General features: G+C 42.4%; 2 protein-coding genes across 2 annotated transcripts; one reads left to right on the top strand and one right to left on the bottom strand.

Moving 5' to 3' along the window:
- Window positions 1–658: 658 nt before the first annotated feature.
- Window positions 659–5,194, top strand: LOC145433622 (uncharacterized). Its single transcript, XM_080310771.1, has 3 exons — window positions 659–1,061; window positions 3,830–3,934; window positions 4,817–5,194. Exons 1-3 carry the CDS (start codon window positions 1,029–1,031, stop codon window positions 4,994–4,996), a joined length of 318 nt encoding a protein of 105 aa, XP_080166897.1. The 5' UTR covers window positions 659–1,028; the 3' UTR covers window positions 4,997–5,194.
- Window positions 5,093–17,531, bottom strand: LOC145433615 (pre-mRNA-processing factor 17-like). The gene is made up of 11 exons (XM_080310764.1): window positions 17,361–17,531; window positions 14,816–14,914; window positions 12,965–13,091; window positions 12,641–12,888; window positions 12,072–12,191; window positions 11,497–11,688; window positions 10,756–10,903; window positions 10,394–10,509; window positions 9,689–9,822; window positions 9,449–9,626; window positions 5,093–5,797 (listed from the first exon to the last, which is right to left on the bottom strand). Exons 1-11 carry the CDS (start codon window positions 17,529–17,531, stop codon window positions 5,576–5,578), a joined length of 1,755 nt encoding a protein of 584 aa, XP_080166890.1. The 3' UTR covers window positions 5,093–5,575.
- Between the last annotated feature and the right edge of the window lie 6 nt (window positions 17,532–17,537).

Genomic DNA, 17,537 nt, shown 5'->3' on the forward strand with positions numbered 1-17,537 from the left:
TTCTTGACTAAGTCTGTTGACTTGTTATCATATTTTGTATTGTATTACCTGGGGTATGAGGAGAGGGTTTCTGTTGATGATTAAGTATTGTAGTCTACATGAATGTGTCAGCATGTTGTGTAGTTCAAGCGGGACAGGACACATATGGATCTACCATATTTTAAAACTGTTCGTAGATACCAATTCTTAGAGATTTCCGATTTCTAAAGATGTCCTTCTCCCGGAAGATTCGTAACAAAAGCTAGTTAACGTTGTCAAAATGGTAAATTGAAAACACCGAGGACGACGAAGCGGATATGTAAATATATATGGATGAATGGCGACTAAATCAATAGCTTTCGCTCTTTCTCCTGTTGATAATTCCGATGTATAACTTGAGATTTCACGTCCATATCTCATATGTATATATAGATTACCGATCAAATATCAAATATCATAAAGATGACCACGCCGTCAACACTAGTATTCAATAGCTTCAATAAAGTTCCCCCTCTCACAAAGATACATCAAGCTTTCGACAAATACAATACACGATGATAAGTATAATATGTGCTTTCAACAATCGTTTACACATCGAGCCCGTGTGGAAGACAGAAGGCATTGTGTTGCCTGGCTACGTCTCGGGCGGGTCACACGAATCTGTTATTTTATGTGTAAGAGGACAGTTCTAAAGGTTACATATCAACGAACATATGTAAAAAACAAGAGGTACTGGTTACTTGAATCGAGATAGTATAGTCACGAGTACATTCCCAGTGGATACAATAGGCCAGGGTTTAGTTATTCGAGGTAACATTCTCGATAGCCTATCCGGTCATGATAGATCGAATCGACACCTATGCAATAGCCCGCAATACGCCGGCTTCCGATAAGTTTGCAGCCAGCAAGAAATAATGGGCATAGTTTATAGATCTTCAGGGAGGTTAGGCTATCCTTGGATTCGATTATCGAAATTCGAATGAATTTATTCCTTGAACAGAACTGCCGAATTGTAGCCTAGTTTATAGCATCTTACAGTCCAATAGAAAATGTGCCGATGGGGTTGCGTATACAATGACACGGTAAGTTGTAAACTGACGAATATCCCGAATGGGACGTATCGACCCTACTGTCTATTACGGTTTAATTGCCCAAATGCCCACGACTGAAATAGGATCGACGCCTAGTCAAGATTGCGATAAAATGAAATAAAGAAACGACTTCGAGTATTATTCCAATCAAACTTACACATTGGTCTGCTCTGGACTGATGTAAATAAGTGGCATGCACCTGGACACTGGATTAAAAGTAACACGGCATAGCGTAAAAAGGACACGCGATGAAAAGGAAGTGGCATGTATCGGCTGGCGATCACGGCCCGGTAATCTCGAGCGCACACGGGTATTCTTCTAGTAGAGTAGTGCTTGTATTTAGTTATGAATGTGGACGATGGACATTAGACCTGTTCAATAAAACTTTTTTCTCCAAATCTTCCTTGCTAGGCGATTAAATCGTCAGGCTCCCTAAAGAAACGATGCTCACCAAAATTGTATTCATTCCAACCGGTAATCGCGAAGCTTTAACAGTTTTAAAAACTCGAATTTATTATAAAATATCATTTTTTTAAATTTTCACTGGCTCTCCCATGAAATTAATACCGTCAACAAAAACGATCCGGTAGAAGCGAGTTTTTCATTGATAATTCTGGGATTAGTCAATGCTATTTTTTCAAATCCCAAATTTCCAAATGCAATAGCTTCGCTTCCACCGGATGAAATTGAGTCAAATTCGTTTTGCACTGCTTCTGTACACAACCTATCAATTACATGGGGTTGTCAGTCATATTTGAAAATATTTTGAAAAATATTTCATAATAAATTCAAAATTTTAAAACTGTAAAAACTTCTCGATTATCGCTGGGAATGAATTCAAATTTGGCGCGCACCGTTTGTTATGGAACCCGACGAATTAATCGCCTATCAAGCAAGTGCCCTAATGGACATGCTCGATGATTGTCGGCGAATTACTGTTTCGTTGTCGTGATCAGTCATACCCATACTTGATAGGGCGATACGTTCTCTAGTAATCCGTGCCGAACACATATTGTAATTGGACGAGGAGGACGCACGCTCGTTAGTCTTTTTAACTACAAACTATTTACCTCAAACGACGGGTGTATATTATGTAATAGATCGGTGATTATTAACCTTTCGCAAGGCACCGAATGAATAAATACTATTTCGTGACCCCTTAAGATTACCAGACCACAACGGGACATATCGACCTCGTCTACCGACACATGCCACATTCATTTCGTCGCTTCCCTTTACTTTATCTTTTATTTCTTTTCATTCAGTACAGTGTACGCGCTTCTTATTCACATGCTTTAACTAGGTCAGTGGTTCTAAACCTTTTCTAAGTCGTGGCCCCCGGACTGTGGCTCTAAAAGACTGTGGCCCGTAGTCGAGTACAATCCATCATGACATCATTTTAGTATGGATGATATGAATACTTTGAATAGTTCTACTAAGTAGCTTAGCATTGTATCTTATTATCGCATTGTACATTTTGTGTGCCTTGTTCAGATGAAAATATTATCTGACGATTATTATTAATATAAAACTATAATTCTTGTTATGGGCCCAGGATAATATGCATGTCATAATTCTTTAACGACGCCCTTTGTCGTTGCCATATGAGAACGCTCTGTGGCCCCTTTGAGTAACCAAGGGTCACGGTTGAGACACTGCTGTAGGCCAAGGGTTTCTGATTAAATACTACTTCAAGTTGTTTCGACACTCCCCTGTTTTTTCAGTAACCCTTATATCGCAATTTCGTGGTGTTTTGATCTGATGAAAATTTCAACAAATTAATACTGATGATGACCGAACCCCACGCTCACCATACATGTATCCATCGAAGTCTTCGCAGTTGAAAAAAATGAGGACTTCTTTCGTTATAATCTTATAGGTGTCTAGCCACCCATGAAGGGAATTTAAGTCATAAATGACACTGATTTCAAGAGAATATTAGTTAGCCCTCTAGTTTACCGGACCACGATCTGATATATCGATCTCGCTTTTCCACACACGCCACCACTTTTTGTTGCCTGTCCTTATATATTATATCTTCTTTTACTTTTCATTCAGCGTGCATGCCTCCTTTTTTACATCGCCTACGCCAGGTGGGTGTCATGATTTCGAAGACTACAAGTCGTTTCGACACCTTCCTATCTTTCATTGTATCGAAGTCTTGTGGTGTATTGAAATAAAGAAATTGTCAGCAATATATTGAGCTGAATTCAAATTTAATCTAGTCAGGGCTCTGGAACCCCGCAAAGATGAAAATCGGCATCTTTCCGATCAATTGCAGCGCTGAGTAAAACGCAACAGGAGAACAAGGCATTGGCCCGAGTTTCCATTGTTCGGTCTGAGCCAAATTGGCCAGTCGCTTATAAAAAGACGATTTCAAATTTGACAAATGCCACTCTCGAATCATTTTTGCCGCAAAGTCATCCTCCATACACACACAGGAAAGATTGTCCGGATATCCGGTAGCGAACAGTATATGAGTATCTCGAAGGTCTCACCTCCGATCGCGTACCTGATAGATGCTGGTGTGATCATGCTAGTTGCAGATCAAACTAGTTTTGTTCGCAAAGCGCCGTCTTCCTTCAGATGATTTACTTAACGTAACTGGTTGGGCGCCTTTCAATCCTTGCTCAATGCGCCTAATTGCCGCTACCCAGTGACATTTTCGGGAAATCTCATTACCTTGGGCCCAGCAATCGACTGTTAATTCTCTTCTCTACGATCAGGTCCGTGAATAACCGATATAAATTGTGTTGCAGACTTTCATGTGCAGATTCTGCGGCACCCGTTTTTGCAATGACTGTTTGAAAGGAGAGTTCGTCGGGCTGATGAAGGAAGCCGGACATTGCAGAGTTTGTAACCAGGTAAGCCGTTCTGTGATTCTGCAAATATGCAGCGTTGCAGCCAAGTCAAAGGGTTCCGAGTCACAAGTCAATCTCACTATCGTAGTTCTGACTCGAGTCAAGACCGAGGGTCAAGTCAAAGTCCGAGTCATAGTGTTTTAGGTGCTCGAGTCCGAGTGCAAGTCATTATGTTAACTGTTCAGTGTTCAGTTTTTAGCTCAACACACTTTGTTCAACTCTGCTCGAGCGATATAGAACGGCTCGTATTCATAATATAGTAGCTTTCGACAGTCTCATCTTCATCTGTCCCTATTTTCCAAGTATCAGGACTGATATACGAAATACCAATAATGCGGTAACTTTACTATTCTTCAAAGTTACAATGAAATGTCCGTCTTGTTAGTCTCGAGTCATATGATATGACTATGGTTCAAGTCGTGCACAATGACTCGAGTCGATTGAAGTCATTTTACGTATTTGAAAAAATTACTGGAGTCACTAAATCCCTGCAAATATGCGCCCCTCAGCGACCAAATTGATCAGTACTTCCTCCACACGCGCGGACAGTTGGGCTGTTCAACACCTTTTTTTTCTGGATTCCAGCCATTCACTGATTAAATTGTCAGGTTACCCTAAAAAACGCTGCACACCAAATTGGGTTCAATTCTAACAAGTCTAAGCTGCCGCAGAGCCAATTCAAATTTCTCATTAGGGAAAATAAAAAAAATTCAAATTTTTCTTCCAACCACGTGAAATTGTTGAGTTGTCTTCAAAGACGATGCAAAACAAATTTGACTCAGTTCCAACGACTAGAAGCGGAGTTATTTGACTTTTTTGTTGATAATTCTCGGATTATCCTTGATTGGTAACAACAGACAGTTAACCTTTCTCCTCTGTCAACAGCTACAGTGCGTCGGTAAGAGAGTCGAATACGTCCCAGGTAAAGGCCCGTCGGAGGCTACGAAGGAAAAGTACGCAGCTTGGAAGGAGAGACAAGGCAAGAAGAAAAAGGGCAAAAAGGGGAAGAAAGGGAAGAAGGGCGGAAAGAAAAAGGGCGGCAAGAAAAAGAAGAAGAGACGCTAAAGAGTTGCGTCGGAATTACAGTCCTCGAAAACGGTTCGACGCCAGTGCACGGGGTCGCTACGGAACGCGCAAACTGCAGACATCCAAGCATACTCATCAGGTCGCGGGAAGCGACGCAGGCACTTGCGCAACTTCATTTTGTATTGGTCTTTCTAGAAATCGGTAAAAAGTGCAATAAAACAAGTAAACGCATCATCACCGCAGCCCACTTCTCTATAAGACACTGTTAAGAGCCGAGTATAGCGAGAAGGAGTGGGGCGGGCATCAGAATATCAAGGCAGTATTTCACTGCGATTTTGTTCGCGAATGGTATCGCACATGTATGTTAAGCCAGCTTTACGACACGATGGGACGTGAAAAAAATTTTGGTCCCTTCTTTTCAACGCTGGCTACAATCTACGTCGATGCCAGCAGTCTTACTGTCGATTAGCCAACAACCCCCAAACATTGCTGGCAATGCAGGTGTCCACGCAGTTCACGCAGTTGTGACGTGGGAAGTGAAATATCACGCGGCATGGAACTAGCCTGAACCTTTTCGGGCGTCGACTCCTCCCCGAATCGCGCAAGGCGAAAACGCGTCTAATCCCAAAGCTTTATCAATCCGTCCCACCCGCACGTCACCAGTTTCGAAGTCTCGTGCGGCAGCCAGATGCAGCCGATGCACACTCGATCGTGGGCGCGAAACTTGCTGTAAATCCGTGTGGTCTTCCAGTCCCAAATGTAGACGCGGCCGTCGCCGTCGCCCGAGCAAACGTACGACATGTCGGGAGAGAAACCGACTTGGCAAGCGTAGCCGGCGATCTGCAGAAAAAGTCAATGCTTGCATCAGCAATTTATATTTTATATTAGGCTTACCATATTTTGGAAATCTAAAAAGAGGACACTTTTTCAAAAATTTTAGACTTGCAAAACTGGAGAAGAATTCTCAAAAACCGGTGAATTTTTCCCACTTTGTGATCGGTTGACTAAAAAAAAAGGTCTTCTTTTCGCTCAGAGCTAAAATCACCGTTTTTCGCTCCAAAATACCCGCCGGAGCGTCACTTCTGTGCTAATTTACGGCATATCACTCGCAATTTGCTCTAAATCTGACCTAAATTTTCAAAAAAGAGGACAAAAGGCCGTCCTCCGAGGACACTTTCAAAAAAGTCAAAAAAGAGGACAAATCCTCTTGAAAGAGGACGTATGGTAACCCTATTTTATATGCCGACTGACAATGAAAATGCTACTCAAGTTGAAGTAACTTCCTAATTTTCTACTCACTCACACACAAGAAGAAGTAGCGATTTCAAAGTTGAGTAAAAAAGTAACTGATCTTGGCCTAGTTTCGGCTAAAAACAAAAAACTGTCAGGTAGAAGTGTAAGTAAGCACTTGAGCTAGTATAGCAAGTGTCCAAAACCCACTTGATGTACTTTGTTACTGACTATTTCTCAGCAGTTGTACCGTAGTTTACAGCCTATGACGTGGCACGACGATTTGAGACAAGTATCCATCGTATTGCTTAAGCAGTCGGAATGAGAGTACACCTCTTCGAGTAATGAAAATACAAGCGCGTTATTCCATCAACTGGAAATGCGGTTTCGAGGGGTTCCTCCAGACGTGACAGCATTGAAACCCCGACCGGTCGCGACGCGGCCCATAAAAGACGCGAGCGTGACTGGAGGCAGGAATGTTCACATAAAATACACTTCTGAACGAAGCAGACCGTTGCAACTCACAAAAGCGTCCAGGTCAAGAGATCAACAAAATTCTTTTTGATCGCATGTTCGGTCGGCGTTTTGTTTCTTTTGTACGGAAAAAAGTTGCACATTCGAACTTATAAATCTGTGACAACTGTCCTGGCATCATAATGGGTGGTACTCGTGTAGGTTAATACTCGACTCCGAATCGAACCACCTGATTTTCACCAGCCCTAAGTACAGCCAGAGATGCTGAAAGTAGTAGGTCGTTTACTCTAGTGCAGTGGTTCCCAACCGGGGAGGAATTCCCCCCTTGGGGGGAATTTTGCAATTTTTAGGGAGGAATTCCACTTTAGAATTGTAACGGATTTCCCAAAATGTTCATGTCCGAACTGTCATGTTGGCAACCAGTTATATCAGAGCGTATGCTCCTTATAGCTGTTTTTTTGCTGAAAGTATGTTCAAATGCTATTTGAAATCTCTTTCTCCCATACAAGTTCGCCCTTTTTTGAACTAGTTCAGATGTGCTGCAGTTCGCAAGACAATTTTGTAGGCCAGCGACGGCCTCTCAATCAAATATATTCTGAGCGAGCAAATGTCGTGCCGAATCTATCACAACAAGGCCTCTAACGAAAGTATTTATCTTATATTTTCATGTCAACATTTTCATAAAGTGACAAAATATTCCAACGTCATCGATTCAAGTCAAAGCGATCGGTAGCCTTGCTTTATTTTTAGTGAACAGCTACTCGATCGAAAAAATGCATGTTAAACTTGGTGCAATGTTGCCGAAACCGAATGAGTGTCCTAAATTTCAATGAGCTCAAGCAGGAAATCTGATCACGTGTATGTTATATATCAAGGTATATATCAGGGCTGTAACCAAGTCACGAGGCTCCGTGTCACAAGTCAATTTCACTTTCATAGTTTTGACTCGAGTCAAGTCGAGTCATTTTCAATTCACCATTGAGTCAAGTCCGACGGTCCAAGTCACCGAGCACAGGGTCGAGTCCGAGTTATGGTATTATGACTCGAGTACGAGTCCAATTCCTTGTGTTGACTGCTCAGTTTCCAGTTAAAGTCTTGTTAAAATCACTTTTTATAACTCTGTTTGGTGATATTGAATGATTTTGATTTATAATATACTCATTTTCCTCACTTTGAGCAGTTTATTGTCGCATTCTCAAGTACCAGGACCAATAGACGAAATTCCAATAAGAAGGCCACTTTACTGTTCTTCGAAATTACAATGAAATGTCGGTCTTGGCCGTCTTATAGTCACTAGGGCTCTTCAAAAATGACTTTTTTTCTCAAATCGTACTGGCTACTTGATAAAATTGTTAGGTTACCTAATTTAAGCCTACACACAAAATTTGGTTCAATTCCAGCCAGTAACCGCTTTGCTACAGGAGAAGAAAGTTTCTATTTATTACCTAAAATTAAATAATAAAAAATTTGAAAATTTTCTGTTTACCCCATGAAAGTGTTAGGCTGTCTATAGAGACGATCCTCACCAAATTTGGTTCAATTCCAACCAGCGGAAGCGGAGTTATTGCCGTCGAAAAATTTGGATTTGAATAAAATAGTATTTACGGTGAGCACAACTATAATAAATAAACAAAGAATCGGTCACCGTAGTAAATACTATTTTATTCAAATCCAAACTTTTCGACGGCAATAACTCCGCTTCCACTGGTTGGAATTGAACCAAATTTGGTGAGCATCGTTTCTATCGACAGCCTAACACTTTCATGGGGGAAACAGAAAATTTTCAAATTTTTTATTATTTATTTTTATATAATAAATATAAACTTTCTTCTCCTGTAGCAAAGCGGTTACTGGCTGGAATTGAACCAAATTTTGTGTGTAGGCTTAAATTAGGTAACCTAACAATTTTATCAAGTAGCCAGTACGATTTGAGAAAAAAAGTCATTTTTGAAGAGCCCTATAATAGTCACGAGTCATATGGCTTGGTTCGAGTCATGTACAATGACTCCAAGTCGAGTCAATACACAGATTGTCTCTAGTAGAGTCGAGTCGTTTCCCTATTTTGAGAAAATGACTCGAGTCAAGTCGAGTCATCAGAAAATGCTGACTCGAGTCCGACTCGAGTGTGGTCAATCCTGCTATATATGAAAATACCAATATTATTGGCCAAATGCATACGCACACTTGAGAAAAAATCGCGAGACCAGCAAATTTATGCATACTGATTTTTCACAGCAGTTATATTAGCGATTGGTGCATGATAAGTCGAAAACACAAATGGAAGTGCGGGGGTCTGTTGAGTCAAGCCTTCCAGAATTTGTTTGATTTGGACCAAGACCATTGTTTTTGGAGGTCTACAAAGTATTGTTACAGCCCTGCTAGAAACAGACACTCCGTACCTCCGGTCTTATTCTTCGGTCAACAGGTGATTGCGCGGTAAAAAATGACCTTTTTTAATCATCGGGCAGATTTCTCCTAAGGGGGGGAATTTTGGCTTAAATTTCGGCCAAGGGAGGCACGAGATGAAAAAGGTTGGGAACCACTGCTCTAGTGGGAGTAGAAGCAACGCTGTAAATTTCCACTAAACTACTAATGGATGTAGCGATGCAAAAACTACTTCGAGTGGAAGCAGAAAATGAAGCGTATTCAAAGTAAGCTACTTTTCGAATAGATTTTCAGTTACCGTGACGCAAGGGTCATTTCTGCCGGATTGTCATGACAATTTCTCTCATGAACGCGACACAAACCCATCCAAAAAGCACTTTCCTCAAAAACAAAAGTACGCACCATGTGTCCCTTGAACTTTTTCTTTTGCTTCACCCGGAACTTGCCGTGCACGTCGAAAATCATGATCTGATTGTCCAGCGACTGACATCCCAGCCATTTCCCGTTGGGGGACAGCGTCACAGAGGGCATCGAGTGCATACCCGGGTCGGCGATATATTTGAAATCGACCGGGATATCCCTGTGAAACACATATATCGTGCATGCCGCGTAGGACAACGAATGGCGTATCGGGGCACCCACCATTCCCAGACCCGTAAGCTCTTGTCGTCGGAGGTGGACACAAAACGCTTGTTGTCGTCGACGAAGGTGATGGTGTTGACCGCGCCGAGATGTCTGTCGTATTCTTGGACTATTTCACCGGATCTGGTGTCCCACTGAAAAGCGATATGTCAGGGTGAAAAACTTGATTGAAATGTTCCAGCAAAGTGCTCAGAAGCAAACACAGGGCCGTTACTGTAATCGAATGCAATCACGATTGTTCTGTAAAGCACAATTACAGCCAAATTACGTATTAGGCGATGACGGTTACTTGGATAAGCAATCACATCAGGATTACATATATTTTGTTCCTTTTGAAGACAAGATACTGTTAAGATGAGACTGTATCGTGGGTGAATAAAATTTTGAAAATAGTGACACCACGATACATCCATTGAGCAGATGTATCTTTGAACGCATGCAATTCCCATCAATTTTGCTTCATAGCTACGGCGCACACTAACCTGGTATAAGTGGCTAACTGATCATACTAACATGTATGTTGAATATCTATCGACTCCGCGACTATGCGAGGTGTGGGTGAAAAGAAAAAAAAAACGCTGACGAACAAAAAATGCAGGACTAAATACTTTCAAGGGTAGATTCATAGCCGGAAATCTACTCAATCCCGCATCCTATTTAACAGCAAGTTGTGTGTCTATCTGCACAGGGTATGCCCCGACGTACCGTAATTATTTTCTTGTCAGCGAGACCGGCTACAAAAAGATGTTGTTTGTCTTCGTCCGGGTTAAATTTGACGCAATACGGGATCTTTTTGTTGGTGAATCGTCCTTTGCAATCGCCTGTAGAAAAAGAATTAATGACAGGTGGGAAGAGCATCAACACTATATTTCTCAATGGTTAAATACTTCTGAGCCGCATGGCACCCATAGGGGTGCTTGTGGAAATCAAGGACATGAACGGTCTCAACAACCGTCGACACTTCAAAACTGACTGTGTCCCACCAAATCACACAAAACAGTTGGTGGAAGCATTTACACACACACACAAACAGGTTAGGCCTAAACTATTGTGAACTGCGTCCATACCCGTTTCCGTATCCCAGAGCTTGATGTATCTGTCGTAACCGGCGGTGAGGAACTGCGAACCGTCATTCGAGAAGCAAGCGTCTCGCACAGCCTTCCCATGCCCGTGGTAAGTACGTATCAGACGGCGACGACCATATACTTCCCATAGCTGTCGAGAACGTTGATACAGATGGATCAATTAATCACCAAAGGTGAGTGCATGCGAGGACATTAGAATTGAAACAAGACCAATATCACAACCAATCCCTGACATTTATCACTTAACCCCAGATCCACGCTGTGGTTAGAAATGCGCACTTGTAGAGTAGATGAACCTACTTAGGTGTGTAATTTTACAAAAATTAAAAAGTACCCGAAAGTTGTCTTCCCAAAACATGTCACGAGCCACTTGATTTTGTCATATTTGGTGATACAGCTGTTGCTACACAACGTTCTTACCACATCTCTGCTAGGTGCTGACGATTACCCCAGGCGAGTGTTAGCCAAAAATATTCGGGTTTCTTTCAATATCAATATATTATTCAATTGTGTATTGAGGCTCTGTAGTCTGTATATCTTTGTTTTGTAAAGATGAGATCCAGAGTTTACCAAATATTTAATTTGATATAGTCCTTGGAAATATGATTGCGGTGCAAAACAATGCTTTTTAAAAGTTTTTACTACAATTGTGAAAAGTCAATGAAAAATGAACCAGAAGGGGACCCTCTATACCGTGCTAGTAGCCTAATAGATAAAACTCACTTTAACTTTACAATCCATCGAAGTAGACAAGAGTAAATGCCCCGATTTCGGAAATAATCGAATCGCCGACACGCCGCGCGTATGCCCGCTCCACGTGTGAATGAGCTTTTTGGGCAGATAGCATTTGTCCGGCGGGTCGTCCGACTTCAAGTTGACCCCGGTGTCTTGCGGGATATGAAGGAAAGACCGGCCCTGCGGTCAGAAAATAAATTCGGTCAGCAAGTGGCCGAGTACTGCCAATCGCTCGGCAATCGAGACGGAATCGAAAATCGGTACTTTTACTTGTGCATAAATTTTGCGAGTGCAATTATCATATTGTATTTTCGTAAATTGCCCCGTCAGTGGGAGGGGTCATCATCAGTCGACTTGCTATTTCTAAAGCAACCCGTTTCCGATTTACTAATAAATGTATGCGGCTCCTCGACCAAATCTACGTTTCAAAACAACTTACTCGGAGTACATCTCAGGCAATTTCTACTTTTACTGGAAGTAGTTCTGGAATGCAGATATTTAGGGTTTACTACTACTCTAGTGCCACCTCTGGTCAGAAGACGCAGGAACGTTCCAACACGTACCTGATAATCTTTTGGATCCTTGACGTGCAGTTGCGTTTTCTCTTCGAAAGACGGCTGCTCGAAGTTCTTCGCCCGCTTCTTGCGTTTCTCCAAAAGCTCGTTGATTTCCTTTTGCTCTTCCTGGGAACAGAGTTGAGCAATCAGAAAATTTTCAGCTTTCCAAATTATCTTAGAATTTATTCATAGCTAGTTTATCCAAAGTAGATTAGAATTACCGAATTAGAAAAAGCTTAGAAATTGAATTAATTCCAGACTAGAGAGAAATACAACAAAAATCGAGTTCAGAGATCACTCTCATAAGACTGACAATGGTTAATATCTGCACACCAAGCACGACCCATTTCGCACTACACAGTTCTCCTTTAGCATTTTCAGGACCAGAAATTAGATTAGAATGAAATTATTACTTCACAAATTAGATTACGGGCGTTTGTCTCTAATTAAGCGGCTAGAATACGGTAATTTAATCGTCCGAGTCAGCCTGGAAGGGGCACAATGTCGAGACCATTACCGCCAAGACTCGGCCGACACGCCTTTTTCTCAAAACGCAATCAATAAAACAGACGTACATCCGTCGGTTTAGCGATCCTGTTATCATCGACGAATCCGCCCCACGGTCCCAGGAAGCCGTCCAAATCTTCGGGGTCGTTGCATCTGACCCGTTTCCTCTTGTCGCCTTCCCGTTTTTTCACTTTTTCCGCCACCGTTTTCTCTCTCTCGTCGTTGTTTTTGGCGATCAGCTCCTCCGCGATATCTCCGGAAACCATCTTCGTACCGGGAGTGCCGGAGTCGTCAATCGACGGGTCAACGGCGTAGCCTGATTACGAAGTCAAATTGCAATACGTATCGCATAATGCATACGTGTAAATGTTGTCTCGACTGGGTCTAATTACCGTAACTGTGGAAGGTTCGTCTTTGATTCTCAAAGTGGAAGGCGTTGAAATGAGCGTCCTCGACAAAGCCAGTCAGAGTGTTTTTGGCTGCTAGCTGCTGCTCGGTTTTGAACGGGTTCAGGGGGCCCTAACAAATACCAATACACAGTGGTTGCAATGGCTCATTACACAGTTTAAACTTCGTAAAACGATTTGAGCGCATCGATCAAGGAACCAGAACAATGAAAGTCAGCATTTGTACACGGACACTGTCTTTGATGAAATTCCTGTATTCCAAAAATTTCTCCCATCCATTCTACACTTTCAGTATATATTCTATACTTTCTTAAAAGACGGCGCTATATCCTATACATCAGGGGTTCTAAAATTTTTTAAAACCGCGACCCAAATCTGAGTCTAGTGGCATCTCGGGACCCAAGCCTCACACAAAAGACAAACCGCCTTTCTTCTTGTTGCCACGCGACTTGCCATTTGCAAACGTGTGTATTTCAATTATATGTAGACTCATTCCGCCACATCCTACTGTGTATTCCATCCATTCCAATATATGTAACTGAGGCTATACTGTCGTCGCATTCTCGTTGAGATCAAGTAACCAGGGTTGTAATGACTCGACTCGAGTCAGGATTTTCTGATGACTCGACTTGACTAGAGTCAATTTGTGTATTGAATCAACTTGGACTCGAGTCATTGAGCATGACTCGAACCAAGTCATATGCCTCGAGACTCAGACGGCCAAGACCGACATTTCTTTGTAATTTCGAAGAATAGTAAAGTAAACACACTACAGGGATTTCGTCTAGTGGTTCTGGTGCTTGAAAATGCGACCAGAATCGGCTAAAAGTGAGGAAAATTTGTATATTAGAAATGTGAACCCTTCGATATCACCAAACAGACGTATGAAAAGTGGATTCCAGAAGACTTTAACTGGAAACTGAGCAGTCAGCAAAATGACTTGGACTCGGACTCGAGTCATACTACAATGACTCGGACTCGGCCCTCTGCTCGCTGACTTGGACTCGGACTTGACCCGGTGGTGAATTGAAAATGACTCGACTTGACTCGAGTCAAAACTATAAAAGTAAGAGTGACTTGTGGCTTGGAGCCTTGTGACTTGGTTACAATCCTGTCAAGGACTAACGTAGGAACGTGCCTCTGTTACTGCAAGTTAAGTATAACTACCTAGCCACAACTTACGTGGAACTCGGGGTTCAACTCAAGCAGGTTATCAAACAACAGCACGCCCTCTACATCATGAATTCAAACTAATTTGCGTAATACAAAGATCGACACATTTTCATAACGAAGCCAAGTTGTAGCAAAGACTTTTCTGCGTGTCTCGCATATGGTCCATGGTACCCAACACAGCGACCTCGAATATACCCACCAAAAAAAAAAACAGGAAATCGCGCGCGGAGCAAAGAAAATTTTTCGCTGCAACAAATACTAAATCAATGTTAAAAGATCGCTTAGTTACCGTTGTGACACAAAATTACACCCTTCGCGACTCATACTTCAAGAACCCCTGCTATACATGTTGCATGCGGGGTCAGGTTCACATTCGAAGCGAGATGTCATTCAGTGAAAATATTCCAATGACAGCAATATCATCATCGGCTATTGCAAAAATAGCTGCTTGCCCGAACTTGAATGGTATAATCAGCAGTTATTTGAAGCATGATCACTACCCAAAGTTTTCAGTCAGAATTTAGATGGTTTAGGCTCAGAAATGCTGCCTTGGTGAACTGTTACCGAATGTCAAGTAAGAATCGTGAATTTGGAAGAAGGAAAATGTCACACACGGACAAACACTGTGTGCTTGGCAGGCTGCGATATTGAAAACATTGTTACCTGCTCGGGGGAGAAGAGTTGTTCGTAGGTAGGGTTGAACATGACTTCTTTATTCTCTGACTGATCAACAACATCAACGCTCATGGCTATGACGTCTTTCTGAAAAGTAAGAGTGAATTGAAGAGGAAGCATAGGCAAAATTAAGATATAATACTCTAATTTCAGGGCCCGCTGACATCTTTAGTAAGCATTTCCAAAGAAGAACTCTCGACCTTAACCAGAACCAGAGCAATCCACACATTTTGGATTCTCATTTGGCCATATTCCGAATGAGGGGCTCTATTCCGTGAAAGTTTGCCATGACAGCGATTGGTTACTTTCCACCTAATCAAAATATTGGCAAGTCATTTCGGCTCAATTCACCCTAAAGTTACAAGCTTCAAATTTTCACTGCTCTGAAGTTTAGATTACGGTACGCTAGCAATGCGGAATATATGTTCGCGTTTCACTATTTCAGCATTTCAGGAATCGGCGCCATTCACTTGTTTGAGAAAAGCTCGGCAGGTTCTTTGTTATTGAGAGATCAATTCACATATTCCTACCAAATCAATGAAATGTTTTAGGTATAGGCCCCTATGGAATCTCGGTTCATTTTTTGAAATAAATCCTACGTGATGAGAGCTTTTCTGCATAGAATAATCAAGTAATTGAACGGAAAGTTCTGCGTGAGGTTATCACCAATTCCACTCTGGCGTATTGCGATTACCAGTAAACTCGACACTTGGTAAATTCAGTCCTTGGAAAATTTGTTATCAAAGGGCCGAATTCACCGAGGGCCGAATTTACCGAGGGCCGAATTTACCAAGTGCCGAGTTTACGGGGCCGAATTTACTGGCAACCGCGTATTGGTACCAAATCAGTGGGCCTACCACCACACCACTGATGAACTGATGGACACATCTCAATAAAGTTACCTTCTCGCTACTGTATCTAAATGATTTTCGAAATAAGTGAATCTTCTCCTAAACGTCCAATGTCTCAAACGACTTGTGCGAAACGTCGAACTTTCCGAATGGACTGTCATTCTCGTTTTATACAACATGACATGACAGTGTGAGTCTATGACGGTAACATGACTGCAGTTTTGCAAAATTAAATGACCTTAGGCTTTATATAGTACCGTGATACATGATCAAAGAAAGACACCGAGACGTAATGGCACTTCTTCGATGGCAGTCAGAGATCGAAAAGTGTTCACCATGATCACCAATGAATGTTTTCCATGAACACGAACAAAAATTTATAAACGTCAAAATAAACTGTCTTTTTTGTGCCTTTGGAGTGACGGAAATTAGGGTTGGGGTGGGGCGAAAGGGAGATTAGAAGAGGGTTAGGGTCAAAGTTTGGGTTAGGTATCTCAAGATTAGGGAAGGGGGATATTAGGGTTGCGGGAAGGGGATATTAGGGTTGTGGGAGGGGGATATTAGGGTTGCGGGAGGGGAATATTAGGGTAGGGGGAGGGGGATATTAAGGTTGTGGGAGGGGGGATAATAGGGTTGGGGAAAAGGAGATTGGAGGTGGGTTAAACCCCGGTTAGGAGTAATCTAACCCCAACTTTGAACCTAAGCCACCTACAACCCCCCAACCCTAATATCCCCCCTTCCCCAACCCTAATCTTGGGATAGCCTACCCAACTCCAATCTCCCTCTCCCCTGATCCTAATATCCCCTACCCTAAACATAATATCGTCCCTCCTGCAACCCTAATATCCCCCTCCCGCAACCCTAATATCCTTCTAACCCCAACCCTAATATCCCCTCCAACCGTAATATCCCCCTCCCACAACCCTAATATCCCCCTAACCCCAGCCCTAATACCTCCTCCCACAACCCTAATATCCCCCCTCCCGCAACCCTAATACCCCCCTAACCCCCTGATTGGAATCTCCGTCCTTTTTTCGAAATAAATCCTGCGTGATAGAAGCTTTTTTCGCGTGACAGAGTCAACTTTGCGGCGTGACAAGCAAGGTTACAGACTTCAAATGACTGTGTTAAGCCAGTGACAGGAGATCAGATGCTAATGGTTAGCAACTGGTAAGGTGCAAGTACTTTACCAACAGACAGTAATCAACAGATCCTGGCTTGAGGATTAGGTCAAAACATTATATACCACATACTAACTGGAATATAGCATTTGGAGTGGCTGAGAACATTGACTTTTTTTCAATTTTTTTTTAATGAAATCAACGACCCGTGACGGCGTGACCGCGTGCAACTGGCGACCAAGTCGGCGTGATCCTGCGTGCCTTGGACACCGATTCCATACTGGCCTAACCCCAGCCCTAATGCCCCTCTCCCGCAACCCTAATACCCCCCTCCCGCAACCCTAATCTTGGGATACCCTAAACCCAACTTTGACCCTAACCCTCTCGAAACGCAAAAACAAAACAATATATTTTGACGTTTATAAATTTTTGTTCGTGTTCATAGGAAACATTCATTGGTGATCATGGTGAACACTTTTCGATCTCTGACTGCCATCGAAGAAGTGCCGACGTAATTTCGTAATTGATTTACAATACAATATACAAGACATAAGATGCTACCTTTGATATCACTTCAGGTGCTGCTCGAACCAGTTCCATTTTCGTTGAGGACGTGCTAGGAGCAGCTTTGAGATGCATCATGGCCTCTTCCGGGGCAGTTACGTCTTCTTCTGACTCTTCATTCTCGCTAGAGTCTGCATATGCCGTTTTTAGAGCTTGGATAGAAGCCATGTCCAC

Source organism: Botryllus schlosseri, chromosome 2 (genome assembly GCF_051294905.1).
Source record: "Botryllus schlosseri isolate E-star chromosome 2, Bs_hap1, whole genome shotgun sequence".
Classification (NCBI taxonomy): domain Eukaryota; kingdom Metazoa; phylum Chordata; class Ascidiacea; order Stolidobranchia; family Styelidae; genus Botryllus; species Botryllus schlosseri.